Here is a 20,349-nt window from a genome sequence, read left to right as displayed (position 1 = left end):
TCATGAGCGCACTTGGTGGGCTGTGTTTGGGGTTCCAATTACAGGGGAACCAGGGGAGCGTACCCCTCCTGAAGGACACCTGAACCCTCCCTGCCCAAAAGCAACAACCGTGATGCCATCCTCAACCCCTTCCCGGGGGCCGAGTGTTCACAATCTCTCCGCCCCCCCAGTCTGCAATCTCATAGACCCCCCCCCCCACCCCCCACCACAAAAGTCAGGGGGTAATTCGAACCCTGGTGGTGTTAATCAGTGGAGGACGATCGCTGCCCTGGCTGTGCTAAGCTCTGAGAGACTCACGGGGCCTTGTTTCGGTATCCAGCGACGCGCCAACTGCCAACTGCCTCTCTTACTATGACCTGTTTCCCTTTGTCAATGTCGGTCAATGACTGACGCAGAGCAAAACTAGCTGTTTGTTATTATTATATTATTGTTAATTACATTTATATAGCACTCTTCCATATGCTCAAAGTGCTTTACAGTGAAGGGGGAACTCACCTCACCCACCACCAATGTGTAGCACCCACCTGGGTGATGCACGGCAGCCAATTTGCGGCCAGAACGCTCACCACACATTAGCGAAGGTGGAGAGGGAGAGAAGGTTTGGAGTCGGACACCTGATTGATCCTATCCCACCTTATGCCATTATTGCGCTCTTACCTGTTCTGAGATCCTGGCTTACTGTGGCAATTAAAGATCCCATGGCACTCAGCGCACAGTAAGGGGTTCCCCGATGTACCCCAACTTGGCTCTCGTAAACTGCCACCCAATCATCTCCCCAGTTTAATTGGCTAAAACACTGTTCTCTCTCTCTCTCTCCACCTCAGCTGATGTGTGGGTGAGCATTCTGGAGGGCCGCAGTAACTGCTGGTTTTTGGGGTGTTCTCTGCACAGGTGTTTCATTCAAGTCAGTGATTGGCTAAGGAATCCACACACCTTGTTCTCAAGGCCTTAATTGGCAGCTGATTGAAAGGAAAACAAAAAAACCTGCAGACACTGCAGCCCCCTTGGGATTCAGTTTGACAACCCTGGCCTAGAGCATCTCCAAAGACATTCTCGGTTTCTCTGACAGCACAAGCCAGAGCCCCAGTAATGACTTGTTTATGCTGTGGTGTAATTTCTGATGTACCTGATTGGTTAAACATTGAATAAAACATTGAGGTAGATTCATCAAGGTGAAAGCTACAAATAATGTTTCTTCAAGAACTATTATTCTATTGTATTCTCACTTTCTTTGTCCAGGCACTTAGTTTATTTACTTCACATGCAAATCACTGTGGTCTACCATCTTAAAGGATATTACTTTGGGAAGGATTATATAACTCTTTTGTTTTTGGTTTTTGGTAAAGCACCACGTGTCCACTTAGCAATTCATTGGCTGTGTGTAGTGAGCAATGCATTGTCTCAACATGACAAAAGTCAAAGTAAGACATTTCAACATTTTTATTTGGCCACTTTTATTTTAGGTGACTACACTGGGACTATGCAAACCCTCCAAAACACAAGTGCACATTGGGTTATACTTCACTTATAAGCATTCCACTGTTTTACGACTGCACACCTGTTGCAGGTGTATTTACAGTATGAAAGGTTTTACTGAAAAGTCAGTAAAAAAGAATATGCGGCAAGCTCGCTTAGAAAAACTAACACAATAGCCTACATAATGAATGATATCATGAATGATATCACGGATGCAGTGACTCATTTACGCTACCTTGAAGGCGCCCGTCTCCAAGCAATTCTCACTCTCACAAACTCTCAGTAATCACGGCAATTCAGTCTGTCGGCTGTGTGGATCCAGCAACCATGCTATGCCACGTAAATATATTCAGTTTGATTCGCTGTATGCTACCTCTCATTTATCAAAACGCTGATTTGACCAAACTGACACTGAAATACGAGCATCGTGTTTCATCGACCACAAGATTTAGCCTTACTCAGCGTCAACGTTGTTCGAGTGTCAGAGTTTTGCAGCCCAGGCGCATACAGCATCTGCATTTATTTTGTAGTACAGACTGTAAAGCGTGCCTTGATATCAAGATAGGGAAACAACCGTGAAACGCAAACAGTATCATCTTCGCTCCATAGTGCCTGCATGGCTAATATCGAACCTGACTGTCAAACCTCTTTACACGGTAAAAATGGAAACCGACGTCAAAGTTGGGCACAGCTTAAGTTTAGTTCCATTGACTGAATATTTCAGCCGCCTATATAAATCAGCCATGCAATTGTCACCGACAAACTGACACTTACAATATTTACATTACATTAATGTAACGTCTATCCAATTGACAGGACTGTCTGGCAAGTATACAGTCGGGCGCGAAATTAACTCACTTCGCAAGTGAGGAATTAAAAATATTCCAGCAAGGTGTAGGCTAGTCTATCGTACACACCGCATGGGCGGGGGGTATTTTGCAAAATACAAGCAAATAACTTCGAATGCATTTCATAAACGACTATCTGTATAGTGAGCGCGGCTCTTAATAAATCTTAGTTGTTCTTAGTCGTAGGGAAACACATATGGACGAGATTGTAAACGCTAGATCAGAACATTCAGTCCAAGAAATTATCACGTGACTCGACCTGTGCGTTTCGACCAGCCCGGTAGACCAGAACGGCTGACGTCAGCGCCGACAATTAAGTAATTATGCTTATATATACAATTACACAACTGTTACAAAATAAACAAATTGTTTATTCTGTGTTTTTTCAAATCTCATCTTAATGGGGATCAAATTAAACACAGTCACAGATACACACACACTCACGCACACACCACGGACATACCAAAAAAGTGTATAGACTCAGGTACACAGATGCAACGTATCTTAGTCCGAGAGAACTAGTGGGCTAACCCAGAGTCCACGATTCATCTTTTAAACAGCAAGACAAAAAAAGACGGAAATTCTCTGATTGTTTTGCGATGGCAAAGTATATGACAGGTAAATTCAGGAAACACGTACCTCTCAACGTTCTTCTCTGATCCTTGGCGTATCCGAACGGAGTGAACCCAAAACCACTGTCACAACTCCGCAGTCACATCTGCCATGCGCACATGTTGCCCGCTATTGCCATGACGAGCTCCATATCCATGTACAATGGTGTTCTGCAGCTCCAACTTCGGTGCGAACAAATTGTTCAGTAGTTACAGCCTGACAAAAAAAAAATGTTTATATAGGGAAACGAGACACCCACTGGCTATCTCTTCAGGGTGGGACAGCCTAAAAAGACACACTTTGACCCGCTTCGCGTCAGCGGCAAGGGAGCTCTAACCGGAATGCGCGAAAAAGCGTGCGCGTGGTATCACCCAGGCTCGGAGGGGCTGTCGGGTTATTGTGAAAGGCGAACGAGCACAGAATAATAATGAGGGGATATATTGCTGCAACAGCAGGGACAGATTTAGTTCGGTGTTGACTCAGATTAGAAACCGGATTTGTTGAGCATGTGCAGACCAACATCAGTTGTCTTGTTAAGAAAACGAACCGGCTGGAGGTCAAAACAATTCAGCGGCGTGTTGATTTATCAACAGTCTGAAAAAATGTTTGTCAGTAACTTGGATATCAACGAAACAACGGTATATCGCTACTTATAGCAACAGGAATACTTGGGTTGGCGTGTACCAAGAAGGATTAGAATAAAGACAATAGGCCAATGAGACGCATTGGTCATAATGGTAACTGTAACCAGTCACCTTAATTTCTGATGTGCTGATCGAGGCTGTTGTGATATACTGGTCTCAGCATTTCAATCCCAAAGGATCTGATGCTGCTAGCTGGTTTACAGTAAAGTAAAAAAAAAAAAAAAAGTTTTATCTCATTCACAAACATACACAAAGGAAGAAATTCAGGGTCGCATTTTTTCCAGTGTCATTTTAAAACGTTTTTTTTTTTAAAAATAAAGAAGAGAAGTAATATAATTAATTTTATATTCAGAGTAATCGGATACGGTTAGTAAAGCGCCGCAGTGTTACAAATGTTTGAAAGCTTGTTGCTGTGACGACTCAGTCATTGCAAACGCTGCGTGTACTAGGCTATTATTGACTGCTTAAATTGACGGCAGTAACTCTACCGAAATCCAAGGGCGTTCTAATCCACACACAAATAATGATTTGCATGTATTCAAACACGAGCAGAAATATCTAGACCTACTCTTCCTGGGGATAATTTAGATACTTTTTTCCAAACTCTGAGCCACGCAGACACAAACGTGACAACTGCTGCGAAGTTACTGGAGTGTAAGTTACATAATGCTTTTTTTCTGATAAACACTTTCCACAAACAGTCAAGAATGATCCATCAACAGAAAATCAAGAGATATAGGCCAACTGTTGAGAAACCGTACTGTAAATTAATCTGTACGGCATCTTATCACTGACTATATTCCCGTGTGTCAAATTTTCTAATACAGTCCAGACAGGATCTGTTATTGTAGCCACAATGTGGCAGAATAAATGTGTGCACACAAAAAAGACAATCCACTACTGTTTCAATATCCATTATTTTTTGAATGACAACCGCTTTCATCCAAGATGAGCACACAATACACCGACGGAGGCTACTTCCGCTCTGCAATATGAGACACAAATAATGTGCGCGTGCTGTATTTTACTAAAGCACACGGCTTAACGTCATTTGCATGAATTCCTGGACCGCACACATGTAATTTATGCAAACAGGCTACGACCAGAACTAAGACACGGCAAACACAATTGCATCTGTTTTATGCATTGTCTGTCATACATTTGTTGTAACAGTATAACGCGTTGCTGTCGATTTGTCTGTGTATATTCGTGTTCACGGAGACCACCTTCCTTCACCAAAGTGCTTTGACTTTTGATATACCCAAAGGACAGATTATAAGGCAGAACTTATTAAACTGTCAAACCGCAGTAACAAATGGTGTTCTTCCTCAAGTGCCTAACAGAGGAGAAAATTCCAGGGTTCAGAAAGTAAATGTCCTGCACATGGCTTTCTTCCACCCATTAGCAAATAACAGGTGATTGGAACAAAACACTTTTACTCTCTGAACCTGGATTTACCACCCATGGTGCCCAATTCCCAAAATCCGAGCGTTCTCCTTTATGCTGCCTACCACCCCAAGTCTGCTCCTCATAAATCCGATTTATACAAAGAGCACAATCTAATGTGTGGTGAGTGTTCTGGCTCAAAATGGCTGCTGTGCATCACCCAAGGTCGGTGCTACACATTGGTGGTTCGGTTCGGTGAGTTCCCACTCATCACTGTAAAGCACTTTGAGTGTTTGGAAAAGTGCTATATGAATGCAATCATTCATTCATTCACTCCTTGAGTGAGGAACACACCATTATAGCTTACTCAGAGTGAAAATGAAGGAAATCATCTGTGACTTAAGGAGCAATACCGTTGGTGGTTGGCTATCACTCACTGCCATACAATGTACAAAAAGTAGCCCTGGATACATTAGCACATTCAAGTCCCCCTGAAAGAAGTAGGCCTCCTAAAATGGAGCTGGGTGTGCGGATAGCAATCAGAACCGAAATGTCAGTCAGACACTCTAAGACCCTCCTCTGATCCTCTCTGCGTTCACGACCAGGAGCAGGAATCTGCAGCGTCATACCTGAAGGGGTGAAGGGGGGCATCCCCCCCCCCCCCCCCCCCCCATGCGCTTCTGAAACCACCATCTGTCTTCAGTCTCCGTTTCATTGGCAAGCTCAGTAATCGGCCTCCATCAATCACACAGTTTGAACGTAAAGCCTGGTGGCATAGATCGGGCCTTCTCAAGGACGCGTTGGCTCGTCTGACAGTTGGCTTTAATGTAGAAGGGGAACCTCGCACTATGTCACGGGGGGGATCCCAGGCATCCCTGTGAGGTCATTCTACACGCTGCCAAGTATGTGTAAAAGGGGTCATTTTCAAATATCAGAGTAAAAAGGTTTCTTGGCACGGAGAGCCTAATTCGTGAAATAATTCACCGGGCGGCACTGTGGAGTCAGGAGACCTTGGAATCCTTCACACGGCGAGATTCTCTATAAACAGCTCAGGTTCCAGACACCACGAAGGCTGAAGGTTCAACAGAGCGTTGAGGTTCTATGCACAGGTTCTATACGATTGCAAACACAGGGCAGTACGGCAGTGCAACAGGGAACCCAAACGTCGTCATGGGTTACGCAAACACGCTCAAAAGTTCAAAAGCATATTAAGAGTCGATTTGAACGCAGTGATTATTCATGGTTATAACATGATACTTCAATTCTGAGAGGCGTTTGATGCCCCTTTATTATAACATCATAGTCAATTCATCACACTAGAGAGAGAGAGAGAGAGAGAGAGGGAGGGGGGGGCGGGTGGAGAGAGAGCGAGAGAATGAAATCTTTGAAGTTAATTTTAACTCTGAGGTGAATGAACACCAGCCACTTGGCTGTAACATTAATCATGTGCATGCTGTAGGATCTTTTAGGATATCTTCAGGGTGTTCAGTGACTTGCTTCAAAGGGCTTCTTTCAATATATCTTGTTGATCAAATATCTAAATGCTGAATTGGAAGCATAACTTTGTGATTAATTTTCACCAGGGTAAATACCCCATAGTGTGCAGTATTCTGTCAGTGTCAGCAAAAAGTTATTATACATTAATATCAGAGAAATGTAATTCTGAAGAGGTACTGAGCTTCTGTATCACCAATAATCCAACCTAGAGGGAAGTAAAGTGTCGCCCTCTAGTGAGCATAGCCCAACAGTGCCGGTTAGTGCTGAAAGAGTCCCATTTTACTCAACCTTTTGGAAACAGTTTGGAGAGAAACCAGCATCAAATTTATGCGAAGCGCTTTGAAAAACACATGGAAATGAAAATCTGTATGGAAAAATCAATTCCCTTTGTTTATTTTAAAAATCTATTTACAAGTGTTACAAATGTACTTAATCTTCTCAATTTAAACTGAGTATATGCAGAAAAATTCCATGTAATGTACAAAGAAGATTGCAATTACAGCACAATTGTTTCTTAATCATACGAGTAAATATCACAATTCATTACTGTATACAAAAGGCCTTTGGGGAATGGTGAAGTAGTTATACAACTCAATATAATTGTTCTAGTGCTTTCTGCACCCCTGAGAGAGAAATCAATGTTAAAGAGGGATGTAGGAAAGGAAGGGTCACATTAATAACAGAAAACTTTGGTGGTTGATCAGCAGGGTAGCCCGAGGGAGAGCCTGGAAATGAAATGTCTGTATTCTGTCCATATGTCTTTGGCTCTCATTTAGAAAACTTTTTATTTTTTTTATTTTCTCTTGTTGCATTTTAAGTTCGTAAACTGAAAACCTGCAAGCTTTGGTGTGCAACACACAACCAGGCTTGAGCTCTCAACAAGATAGGGACTGAGAGCTTAACTTTACAGCTTACTGGGCCAGGAAGGAGGTGTTTACACAAATGCACATAAAATGGTACACCACAGACCATTTTCTGGACTCAGAGAAGAAAAAGGGCCAAAAAAAGTGTCTTCAGTTGGAAAAATAAGTGTTATAAAATGCTGGTGCTGTTTGGAGATAATGATGGTGCTCTAGGGGGTGGTGCTCCACTGGTCCCAGCCTCCCCCAAAATTTCGACCTGCCCCTGTCTGTGTGTGCTTCATATGTGCTAGGAGCCCAATTGTCCCCTGCAGTGGGGCGGTCCACCCGCCCGTGGGGTCCGTCCCATCAGCCTAAATCCACGCTCTCACAGTGCACGGGCGGCGGGACGCTGGAGGGCACTGCAGAGCTCGTCCCGGCTGTGAGGTAGCCCGCCACCCCCGGACCTGTGGGAGGGGTACGGGGGGCGGGGGTGGTTAACACACAAAAACGGGGGTGGAGGGTTAACAAACAAAAAAAGGGCCCAAACAAAACCGTCAGTGAGACAGCCCCCCCCCCCCCCCCCCCGCTGCACACCCCTGAACTGAACACACACACGGCGGGCGGTAAGGGCTCCGGGGGGGGGAGGGCGTTAAATGTCACAGCTCGTGCGTTTTCTGCTGCACCGCCACTTTCTTTTTTTAGCGCTGCGGCTGCGGGGGGGGGGGGGGAAGGGGAGTGGAGTTTAACGCTGACTTTTCACAAAAAAAGTGTTCAGGGGGGAAAACGAGGATGCTCAACAGCTCAACTGCGCTCGGCCGCCGGGGGCCTGGAGGATCACGCGCACACATAAATCCAACGCCGGAGGCTCAGTGACTTTCAGGCGTTTTTAGCCCACAGGCGGAGCCCCAACGCTGGCTCTTCAGCGGAGGTGAGCTCAGGATGAGCAAATGATTCATTAGGCGCTCCGATTTTGTCCCGGAATTACCTCCGTTGTTGGTTCACGCTGCGTTTCGATCCGTAACCTACTTGCGAGAATACAGACGCAGATGCCAGCATATAAGGTGCACACGTACATATTCGGTTTCCGTGTATAACACCTTAACGGTTCATGACATCGCACGTTACACACTACACGTTAAAGTGTGAAAAACACTCACGTGGACCGTTCACGCAGATTTGCTCACTGCAGGGGTGTCCCACTCTTTACTGCACTAGTCACAGGTAACTGAAGTTCAGGACGGCATAGAGCATGTGTGGGGCGACGTAGCTCAGGAGGTAAGACCGATTGTCTGGCAGTCGGAGGGTTGCCGGTTCAAACCCCGCCCTGGGCGTGTCGAAGTGTCCTTGAGCAAGACACCTAACCCCTAACTGCTCTGGCGAATGAGAGGCATCAATTGTAAAGCGTTCGGATAAAAGCGCTACATAAATGCAGTCCATATGTGTGGTCACAGTGCTAAACAGAGACTAAAACTAGTTGGGAGCTCAGTAAGATGGATGCCTCCGCTAACCTTAGTAGTTGTCATGGTAGCACTGAAAGCTTTCTATTTCCTCCTTGGGCCAAAGCCAATCATGCCACCAATTTCTATCCAAATTTCATACACAACTAATATCCTTTCCACCAACGGGAATGGAAACACTCACACAGATATAAACGAGTGGCAATCTTGCCAGCGTTGATGGAGGTAAGAGGGAAATCATTTGTATACCTGGCAAATTAGAATTGTTCCAGAAAATTGAAAGGACATTTTATGTTTGTAACCAGATGAAGATGGAGACAGAGTACCAGATACCAGGTATTTCATGTGTGTGTGTATGTGCAACAGCAATAACATTCATTCATGCATTCGCTTTTGCATCGTTTATACACGTACATACGCATGCGTATGTGTGATTATGTGCATGCATGTGCGTGTGTCTGTGCATGTGTGTGTGTGTGTGTGTGTGTGTGTGTGTGTGTGTGTGTGTATGTGAGGATATGCATACCTGTCAGATACCCAGCTGCCTGAGACTCATAGATGAACAGGTCATGCTTCTGGTCTTTGAAAGCTCTCCACACTGTGGACTGCGCAAGGATTTCATTCACCTGTAATACAGGTGGGTGTAGAGTCAAGAGCCAGACAATAGACTGCTGTCCTGTACTCAACCCTGCACTCCATAACTGCTACAGATTCTAGAGTACATAATTTCATTAAAATGCAGTCATAATGCAGTATAAGCACAGTTAAAACCACACACAATGGCTCATAATGCTCTCTATTAGAAATTTCATGAATTTATTCCATGCAGAAAAAACACACTTTCTAAACATCTTTTTTCTTTCTTTTCAGGGGATAATATGTGAGCTCATTTGTACCTTCTAAAGATAACAAGCTACTGCATACAGAATTTGCCAGCTAGCCAATTAACCACTTATTATAATGTCTTGTTTGAAATTCCATTAAAGTAATGTTGAGTAAATAAAATAAAAGTTGTGCATTTTGTTGTTAAATGAAACAAATTTCTTCAAGCAGACAGTGACAACATATAATGCTTTATAATCAACTCATGTTATAGCAATTGTGGTGTACATGCATGTGACTGGAGCAGGCCTGGTCATAGCTTACCTGCTCTCCGTACTGCAGGCTGGTTGTCATGGATTTGATCGCCTTGACGATCTGGGCTTTGGTGGCAGATGGGTTCTCCAGTGTCTCCAGGCCCACGCCCTCCAACAGTTGCAGCAGATAGGGAACCAGCCCCACCCTCAGGGCCTATGGACACACACACACACATGCACGCATGCACGCACACACACACACACACACACGCACGCACGCACACACGCACGCACGCACGCACGCACGCGCACAGATACACACACACACACAGACACACAAAGAAAGACACACACACACACACACACACACGCACGCACGCACGCGCACAGATACACACACACACAGACACACAAAGACACACACACACACACACACACACCAGTGAAGCATTTCTCTGGACTCTGATACAGGGTGAGAGAGAGACAGTGGGGCGTGTGTGTGCTTACCTGAGCCACCAGGTGGGTCTGCTCTCTCTGAAACATGCGATTGAGAGCCTCGCAGGCCAGCCCCACCATGTCCGCCCGCACCTTCATCCCACTCATCAGCGGCCCTATCGTCTCCAGGGACGCCATGGAGTTCACACACAGCTGTGATACACACACACACACACACGCACACACACACACACACACACACGCACACACACACACGCACACGCACACACACGCGCACACACACACACACACGCACACACACACACGCACACACACACACGCACAGGTTCATGGGAATCATGTCAGCACATACATAGATAAACACACACACACACACACACACACACGCACACGCGCACACGCACACGCACACGCACACGCACAGGTGCATGGGAATCATGTCAGCACATACATAGATAAACACACACACACACACACACACACACACACACAGACGGGCAGACAGACAGACAGACACACACACACACACACACACACACACACAGATGTGACACACACACACACACACACACAAACGGGCAGACAGGCACACACACACAGTGCTGTGACACACACACACACACACACGCACACACACAGAGCTGTGACACACACACACACATGCGCACACACACAGTACTGTGACACACACACACACACACACACACAAGCACACACACACTCAGAGGGGGCAGAGGCGGCCCTGTCTGACCTGGTTTTCGGAGAGCACGTGTATGAGGCGGATGCAGCTCTTTGGCACGGCGGTGTTCGGGTGACCGAGCGCCCCCAGCACGCGGGGCATGTGACCCAGCGGGGGCACCTGGTCAGCCAGCTGCGTCTGAGCGCCGAAGAGGCACACGGTCGCCGTGGTGACCATCTCCAAGGCCTCGCCCTGCAGGACATCCATGAAGGTGTGTGAGCTGTGAGAGTGCACCTGTGTGAAAGTGTGTGTGCGTGTATAGCACAGGACATCCATAACAGTGTGTGAGTGCACCTGTGTGAAGGTGTGCGTGCGTGTATAGCACATATTAAATCACATTATGATCATGGGGAACTCTTATCCAGAGGGACTTACGAAAGTGTGGAACATCAGTGTAAGTCTCAAGAATACAGAAGTATTCCTAATAGTATATAAACCGATAAACACATGTGTTCTGTATGTATGTGTGTGTGTGTGTGTGTGTGTCTGCTAGCCTGCCTCTGTGTGTGTGTGTGTATGTCAGTCTGCCAGCCTGCCTGTGTGTGTGTGTGTGTGTGTCTGTCTGCCAGCCTGCCTGTGTGTGTGTGTGTGTCTGTCTGTCTGTCTGTCTGCCAGCCTGCCTGTGTGTGTGTGTGTGTGTGTCTGTCAGTGTGTGTGTGTGTGTGTGTGTGTGTGTCTGTCAGTGTTTGTGTGTGTGTGTGTCTGTCAGTGTGTGTATGTGTGTGTCTGTCTGTCTGTCTGCCAGCCTGCCTGTGTGTGTGTGTGTGTGTGTGAGTGTGGAATAAAGCGAGTTCAGACTCACATTTGGGTTGTTTTTCTCCAGCAGCTCTGTCAGAGTCTCCAGCAGAGACACCAGGAACTCCCGGGGTTTCCGTAACACCCAGCCTGGCTGGGCGATGAAGATTCTGAGGAAGACTCCGCCCACCGCCAGCTCATCCTGCCCCGCCCCGTATGCTACTGAGAAGTCCTCTGGCAGCTGGACACACACACACACACACGCACACACACACACACACGTACACAAGTGCACACATGCATGCAGATGCACACGCAAACACACACACACACACACACACAGACAAATGTACATCCACACACATAAACACACACAGAAATATTATGAAAACTCAAACACTACAGTGATACACTGAATTGTCAGCATGTCAATACTAAAGATGCACAGCATAAAGCCCAGAAGTATCATTTCCATCTTTAATCACACATTTGAAAAACAATGTCCAACAATGCTCATCAAGGTCACTGACACAACCACTGAAACATTTGTCGAGTAATATAAGAGTGACATGCTTTCTTTAGCCTGATTGCACATAGTTGCTCAGACAATTATCGACTGAAGCTAAAGACATTATAAAGACATCATTACCTTCCAGTTGACGTCAGGGTTGTCCCTTTGTTGTTTGAAGTGCCTGGACAGGAGAATATTTGGTGTGAGGCAGTAGAAACACTTTAGTCAATTAAATCAACAGATGCAGTGACAGAGAGGCACTCGCATGCTGGACAGGGGATTAACCCCTTACAGTGTGAAATCACAAATATGGGATTAGAATGTTCTTGATGGTGCATTCTAATGCTGATGTAACAATCACTACTGGTAACTGAAAGCAAAGGAGTTCTAGAACACTGACTTAGAATTCTGAAGAAAAAAAACATTCCACAAAAACCTACTCTTCAAAGGGCTAATGTCACATGAGAAAAGTGTGGACCAGCACCATAATATTAATGCGGATGTGTCCATTAATGCCTCCTGGCTATGTCACATAATGAGAACTAACGACAACAAATAGAGGAACATGTAAATTCAAATCAAATTACGCATTACTGTTAAAGCACTGAAGAATGTATATCGGTACAATGCAGAAGAGGAAGGAAAGGGTGAAACGCCCTCATACTCCAGCATCATCTCCCGAGCGGCGGAGGCAACGGCTTCCCGGGAGCTGTCGTTCCAGATGAGCTCGGGGTTCTCGTGCGTCCCCTCGAAGATCTGCACCGCCGCCTCCGCGTTGTCCCTCATCGCCTCCATGAACACGCCCGGCAGGAAGTGCATCAGCGTCAGGCGCACCTGAGGGAGACAGACACACTGAGACCTGGCTGTTTATAGACAGACACATTCAGACTCGGTCCCTCTGTAGACAGACACACTGAGACCTGGGCCTGTTTATAGACAGAGCCACTGAGACCAGGCCCCTTTATAGACTGACACACTGAGACCTGGTCCCTCTGTAAACATACACACTGAGACCTGGGCCTGTTTATAGACAGGAACACTGAGACCTCGTCCATCTATAGACAGACATACTGAGACCTGGAACCTCTTTATACAGACACACTGAGACCTGGAACCTCTATAGACAGACACACTGAGACCTGGAACCTCTTTAGACTGACACACTGAGACCTGGAACCTCTATAGACAGACACACTGAGACCTGACCCCTCTATAGACAGACACACTGAGACCTCAAACCTCTATAGACAGACACACTGAGACCTGGAACCTCTATAGACAGACACACTGAGACCTGACTCCTCTATAGACAGACACACTGAGACCTGGAACCTCTATAGACAGACACACTGAGACCTGGGCCCTCTATAGATAGACACACTGAGACCTGGAACCTCTATAGACAGACACACTGAGACCTGGGCCCTCTATAGACAGACACACTGAGACCTGGAACCTCTATAGACAGACACACTGAGACCTGACTCCTCTATAGACAGACACATTGAGACCTGGCCCCTGTTTATAAACAGAGACATTGAGACCTGGTTTCTCTATAGACAGACCCACTGAGGCCTGGCCCATCTATAGTCAGGCACACTGAGACCTGGCTCATCTATAGTCAGGCACACTGAGACCTGGCTCATCTATAGTTAGGCACAATGAGACCTGGCCCATCTATTGACAAACACACTGAGACCGGTGTGTAACCACCCCTCAGAGGTTTAGGTACTTGTTTTCAGACAGGCACTGCCAGGGTCATACCTTGGGTCCCACCAGCTTGTCCGAGATCATCTTGGCGAAGAGCTCGGCAGTCTGGGAGCGCACCTGGGGGTGGGTGGAGTTACAGAAGAGGTCCAGGAGGTAGATCAGAGCACCTGGAAGAGAGGCAAGGTGTGAGGAGTGGGGTTTAGACAGAATTTAATCACCAGGAAAGATGATGCGGTGTTTAAGAATATGGTGGCATTAATTAAGAGAAAACTGTTCAACCTCTCCCAATATCATTCTTACCCCCAATCCCTTTGATGGAATCATTACCTTTAGCCATAGCTTCTTTGATGATCTTAGTGTTGGAGCACAAAGCGTACAGGGTCTCCAGTACTAGTTGCCTGCCTGCAAGACAGACACATGTGGTTGAACATATTTAATTAACCTGGGCTTCTTGAACATAAAATATGCCACTACTGGATCTGCATTTACCCACGACATGAATCGGACTAGGATTAGGGTGCGTCTATTGATCCAAGATCAGTTATCAAGAGCAGGAAGTCCATAGAAAAGAGCACAACCCAAAAACATACAGCATACACTACCTAGACTCAGGGGATCCACCAGGGATTTGAGGCCCTATGAAAAGATTCCACACTGGGGCACCCCAGAAAATCCAATGTTCAAATATTTTTTGAGACCCCCCGTCAGTCAGGGGTCTTGGAATCGTCTTAACTCCCCCACTCATAAGCTGCTCACGCCTAGACTTGCAACTGCACCTTCAGGGAGGGCTCTATGAAGACATGGAGAATCGGCCTTGTTCGCAAGCCATCATTGAGCCTTCTGGCAGTTGTAAAATCGAGCAGTTTTACAATGTAAGACTATGGATGATTTTTGACCCAAAACTGTAATATTGTGCAGGAGCTGTTTGGAGAGTAGGACTACTGGAGAATATGTCCACTGGCATTAATATAGTGTGTTAATATGAAGTCAGTGTTTGGTCTTGTTGATGTGTTTGACATTGGCAGAATTATGGCATCCAGACAAACAACAGCACCACCTTGTGGATAACCCTGGGTGAGTCACTGTGAGCAAGCAGAGAGAGGTCTTACTGGAGGGCAAGGACTGCAGCAGAACCAGGAGATTGGACAGCACCAGGGCCTCGGAGATGCTGTTCACACAGTCCTGGTTCGTCGTGACAGTGTTCACCACCTGAGTCAACAGATAAACACAGTGGGCCAATGGGAGAGGCTCATAGGCAGGTACCAAAGAATGACTGTGAGGTGGTGAAAAACAGTTATCATACAGGTTAGGGTCACCCCAGAACTGCTGAAATACTGTCGCTCAACCAGCAAGTTATCGCTCATCAATGTCCAGGAACTTTAAAAGTCCTTTGGTGGTACACATTTCAGGTACTGGTTGGGTACTGTCCCACACAGGAAGAGAACGTGGTACCTCCAGAGCCAGCTGCTGGACCTTGCCCGCCCCATGAACACGCAGCAGGGAGAAGAGGAGCTTGAAATGACCGATGCACTCCGACTCGGACCCTGAGACAGACAGAGGGACCACACATCCATCAATGGCGCTGGGGAGCAATGTCAGTCAGTACAGGAATACAAGGAGGAATACTTTCACAGAAAGTATAATAATAACATGGACTCTTCCATCAAATGGCAAACAAAATGCATTTTGATCCATTTCCCTTGAAGCAGGGACAATGGCACACAGATATGAGAACATCCTCTTTGAGGTGGATGTCAGTTGGGTGCAAGATACCTGAGATTCTCCTCCTGCTCACTTTCCCTTCCTCCTATACTTCCTTCCTCTTCCTCCTTTGCTCACTGCTTCCATCTCAGCTCACTTCCCCCTCTGCTCACTTCCTCTTCCTCCTCGCCCTTCCCTCCCAGCACACATCCTAAACTCCACCACCCCCCCCCCCCCGCCCCCCCAGCCCAGACGCAAGCCCTCGTACCCGGGTTGTTCTTGATGACGTTGCGTAGTGCCTCCAGAGCCATCTCAGCCCACTGCAGCCTCTGAGCGTGCAGCTGGGACTCCACCTGGCTGGCCTGGGTCATGGCCAGCAGCGTGTGCAGGTACTGTGCCTGGGAGCCCACGTAGTCCAGCAGGCTGGCCACAAACACCTTAGGGAACTGGGCAGGAGGAAGACAGAGGACAGGAAGTGAGGTCACAAGGAGATAAACAAATGTGATGCCACGGAGGACAGGAAGTGAGGTCACAAAGAGATACACAAATGTGAGGCATACGGGGGAAGTCAAAGACATTTAGTCAAACAAACATGTTAAGAGAGAAACAGTGTGTCAGTGCTGGAGAAGATGTTATTTGACTATTGTGTGCACAAAAGAATCCTAGTATTTTCTAGTTCTATTAATTCCATTCCTTTCTGTAAAGGATGCTCTGTGTTTGTAACTGAGGATGAAGTTCTGGGGTGTTCCTGACCTCCAGGGCAAAGGTGGGCTGCTCGTTGTAGACCCGGACAAAGATCTCGCCCACGATCAGCTCCTTGCTGTGGTCGCTGAACACAAACTCCGTCGCCAGGTTCTCGTCAAACTCTCCCTGTGGAGGGGAAGATCAGACGCTCTGAATCTCAGCAGAGACAAGGCAGGAGATCCATCAGGCTTGACCACGCCCACGGCAGAAGATGCTGGGCAAAGCTGGATGTGGAAGACTGTGTACAGTAAAGGTTCCCCATTAATTAATGATCCGCTCACCCTCTTGATGATCCGCTCCTGCTGCTGCTCCAGGAATTCCAGCAGCTCGGCTCGAGTGCCGTTGTTCCAGATCAGGTTGGGGCTCTCGCAGTTACTGTTCAGCAGCTTCAGGACCTGGGACAGGAGGGGACTCAGTGTTTTAGTAGAGACAGTGTGGCGTGATTCTGGGTGTGTGTGTGTGTGACGGAGGTGAATGGGACCATCTGGATTCACTGGATTTATCTGATATTCATGCAGATCGTCTGTACAGCCCCTTATAATGAGTCTGTTTAGGTTTGGGTCTCCATCCACCTAGCCATCCATCCATCCATCCATTTTTAAAATTGCTTATTCCTGGTTGGTTAAAGGACTGGAGCCAATCCCAGCAGACATTGGGTGAAAGGCAGGAACACACCCTGGACAGGTCACCAATCCATCGAAAGGCGGTTTGGGTAATTTCAAAATTAATTCACGTGGCTTTGGGTAAGAAATCCACAGGTCCAGTTTGGGTCAGGTACAACTTTTTGTAGTCGTGAAGACCGCTAGTGTGAGTTATTTTCTCTGTACAGTTCTAAGTTTCTAAGCCCAGCACGTGCAAGTTCACATGTGGGGCACCCCCGTACCTCTGCGGGCGAGCCGGTCCCCAGTTTGCGGGAGATGTACGGGGTGAGCATGGCGGACAGGCTCTTCCTGATGACGAAGTTCTCCGGAGGTGCCCCGCCCTCCCCCTCGGGCCCCGGCCCATACCCCCCCAGGCAGCTGAGGGACAGCAGGCACAGCTTGGCTAGGCTGTTGCACACCTCCTGTTGGGGAAAGAGGCGGGAAACACAAACTCGACAAACATTTGAGCTGGGGGCCCTAGCTGCGTTTGAACAGGTGTAAGGGTGTATAAAACTGTAAGAACAAGGTATTTGGTGTTCTGTCTGTGAGTAGGTACGCGTAGGCATGGAGATAAAAGCAATACCTGCTGGTTGGTGTCCTGGCTCTTTTGAATGCCGCTCTCCTCCAGCGTGTAGTCGTAGTTGAACAGGTAGGCCAGCAGGTGCCAGAGCACGCCGGCCTGGTACATTTGCAGCTGCAGGAGGGAGTCCGCGGCGAAGGAGGTGACGCACTGCACGGCCAGAGAGGCCACCCGGGGAACGCTCTTCAGATGGAGGAGAGAGGAGAGAGACGGGGAATGAACCACACCCACCCGGGAGCCTCCGTACTGCATACAGCACTGAAACGTGTAGAGCACCCTGGCCCCTGGTCAATATGATGGCTCTATAAGCCAGGGATCTCAAACTCACATCCTGGAGGACCTGCTGTGTCTGCTGGTTTTTAATGTGTTCCTGCACTGAAGTGCTTAATGTAATTCATTGACTGGTGAACGAGTCTACACACTTTGTTTTCAAGGCCTAAAATGGCTGCTGATTGAAAGGAAATCACGAAAACCAGCAAAGACTGTGGCCCTCCAGGACAGTAGTATGAGACCCCTGCTATGAGCTGTACCCTCCATGTCAAGTTTGCCAACACTACAGAGCACTACGAATTAAGGTCTTTTCAGGATTAGGGAATTTCTTCTGTTCCCTCAACTGTTGTGCCTGTCCCGGCCACGCCCTCCCCCACTGTCTGCCCGTCCTCACTGACATTAGCCTCTCCCTCACTTTTCGTAACCCCACCCTCCCTAACCACGGTGGCCCTGCCCTCACCTTCCCGTAGTAAAGCAGGCGGCACAGGTCCCGCACGATGTTCGGAAGCTCGACGATTTTCTCCCGGCACTCCCTGAACTGCGCTGCCACACTGTAGCACTTGCAGATGTGCCCACACACCTGGAGAAGAGGGAAAAATCGGGGGGAAAAAAAGAAAAACGGTTGTTGAGCAGTGGTTCCCAACGCTGTTCCTGGAGATCTACCGTTCTGTAGGTTTTCACTCCAGCCCTAAAAAAGCGCAACTCACTCAACAGCTAGGGCAGGGCTGCCCAACCCTGTTCCTGGAGATCTACCGTTCTGTAGGTTTTCACTCCAGCCCTAACAAAGCACACCTTATTTAACAGCTAGAGACCTCATTGAGGGGTTGAAATGAAAACCTACAGGACGGTAGATCACCAGGAACAGGGTTGGGAACCACTGCCGTAGACAAACTGCACCGTTTGTCCTGGAAATGCTAACAGATAATGAAAGACGATAGAGATACACACAGGAAGACCTGGTAGGCCAGGTTACGGTCTGGTTGGCTCCAGGTTTACCTGCACTGCCATGTCCTCAGGCTTGCTGGATGCAGTTAGCACAGCTACACATCGAGACAGAGCCTCCAGCAGCACCTGCAAGCAGTCGAGAGGGTTAATACCTATGAGTGAATGTGTATGAATCAGTCACCCAGCAAGCATAAGAGTGAATGATTATTTAAGACAGACATTGAGCCAGTGAGTGAGTATTAATCTATGGGTTTTGGAGATGCTGCAGACCTGCTGGAAGGGGACAATCAAAAACAGTCTGCAGGTAAGCAAGTGATTGAGTGAGTGTATGAATGAGTGAGTGTGTGAGTGAGTCTGAGTTCATGAGCGACTGAGAGAGTAAGTGATGCATGAGTGAGTGATAGAGTTTGAGTTAATGAGTGAATCAGTGAGTATTAGTCTGAGTTCATGAGTGGTTGATTGAATATTTGAGTCTGAGTTCATGAGTGAGTGAGTGAGCTAGTGTGTGCGACGGTGAATAAGCAGGCAAGTGTCGCAGTCTGTGAATTAGTAAGGGACTGAGGGTGAGTGAGTGAGTAAGTGAATGAGTGAGTTAGCATGTGAGTGAGCAAGTCTGAGTTCATGACTGAGTGAGTGGTTGAGTGAGGATTAGAGTCGGAGTTCATGACTGAGTGAGCTAGTGTGTGTGACAGTGAATCAGTGATAGTCACAGTCTGTGAGTCTGTGAGTGAGTGAGCTAGTGTGTGTGACAGTGAATCAGTGATAGTCACAGCCTGTGAGTGAGTGAGTGAGTGAGCTAGTGTGTGTGACAGTGAATCAGTGAGAGTCACAGCCTGTGAGTCTGTGAGCGAGTGAGCTAGTGTGTATGACAGTGAATCAGTGAGAGTCACAGCCTGTGAGTCTGTGAGCGAGTGTTGCCGTGCCTCGATGCCGTTCTCCCTCCTCAGCTCCTCTGCGTTGAGGGCGGAGCAGTTGACGGTGTGGAACGCCAGCTCGGTGGCGCTCGGCAGGAGGGGAGAGGTCTTGGAAAAGAGCTGCTCGTCATTCGTCTCCATGGTGATGGTCTTGATGAGCATGGGGTAGCCAGCGTATTTGTATGGCTCAAACACTATTAAATACACAGGCACACAGGTGAATGGGACCAGTTATCAGAAAAACATCTCACAACTTATTAAGCAACAACCCTGTCTGGCATCTTACAACTTTTTGTAATGAATTAAACCAAGTCAGGGTTTTCATTTCAAGTCAATCATTAAAAAGTGTAACTCAATATCATAAGGATAATTTTAAAAATACACCGACCAAAACACAGGTTCTCCTGACAACTATAGACACAGAGAAAGAGAGACAAACAGGAGAAAGTGGAGAAAGAGAGAGAAAGAGGAGAGGGGCTTCCCCACAGACAGATATAAAATAAGACAGATCCAGAGACGCGGACATTCTGCAACAGACACAAATGCAGACAAAACGAAGGACAGA

The 20,349-nt window shown here is 47.3% G+C and overlaps 2 protein-coding genes across 5 annotated transcripts in view; both read right to left on the bottom strand.

Annotated features, from left to right (window-relative positions):
* The window catches only part of LOC118232939 (transmembrane protein 108-like), a 41,686-nt gene extending 38,369 nt beyond the window's left edge, over positions 1-3,317 (bottom strand). Inside the window, exon 1 of the mRNA XM_035428192.1 lies at positions 2,964-3,317. The gene's annotated coding sequence lies outside the window, so the exon portion shown is untranslated. The remainder of the gene's footprint in view (positions 1-2,963) is intronic.
* Positions 3,318-7,260: 3,943 nt separating this feature from the next.
* The window catches only part of LOC118233791 (dnaJ homolog subfamily C member 13-like), a 43,598-nt gene continuing 30,509 nt past the window's right edge, over positions 7,261-20,349 (bottom strand). For all 4 annotated transcript variants that reach the window (XM_035429738.1, XM_035429739.1, XM_035429741.1 and 1 more), the window contains 20 exons: positions 19,794-19,978; positions 18,922-18,996; positions 18,386-18,505; positions 17,659-17,838; positions 17,318-17,497; positions 16,716-16,829; positions 16,444-16,560; positions 15,959-16,136; positions 15,442-15,533; positions 15,099-15,198; positions 14,317-14,391; positions 14,044-14,156; positions 12,944-13,113; positions 12,418-12,460; positions 11,836-12,009; positions 11,046-11,225; positions 10,346-10,486; positions 9,909-10,052; positions 9,289-9,388; positions 7,261-7,769 (listed from right to left, as the gene is read on the bottom strand). In XM_035429738.1, the coding sequence (XP_035285629.1) occupies positions 7,672-7,769; positions 9,289-9,388; positions 9,909-10,052; positions 10,346-10,486; positions 11,046-11,225; positions 11,836-12,009; positions 12,418-12,460; positions 12,944-13,113; positions 14,044-14,156; positions 14,317-14,391; positions 15,099-15,198; positions 15,442-15,533; positions 15,959-16,136; positions 16,444-16,560; positions 16,716-16,829; positions 17,318-17,497; positions 17,659-17,838; positions 18,386-18,505; positions 18,922-18,996; positions 19,794-19,978 (2,579 nt within the window). In that variant the 3' untranslated portion in view covers positions 7,261-7,671. The remainder of the gene's footprint in view (positions 7,770-9,288; positions 9,389-9,908; positions 10,053-10,345; positions 10,487-11,045; positions 11,226-11,835; positions 12,010-12,417; positions 12,461-12,943; positions 13,114-14,043; positions 14,157-14,316; positions 14,392-15,098; positions 15,199-15,441; positions 15,534-15,958; positions 16,137-16,443; positions 16,561-16,715; positions 16,830-17,317; positions 17,498-17,658; positions 17,839-18,385; positions 18,506-18,921; positions 18,997-19,793; positions 19,979-20,349) is intronic.

This window comes from Anguilla anguilla, chromosome 8 (assembly GCF_013347855.1).
Source record: "Anguilla anguilla isolate fAngAng1 chromosome 8, fAngAng1.pri, whole genome shotgun sequence".
Classification (NCBI taxonomy): Eukaryota; Metazoa; Chordata; class Actinopteri; order Anguilliformes; family Anguillidae; genus Anguilla; species Anguilla anguilla.
This window is presented reverse-complemented; position numbering and strand designations above follow the sequence as displayed.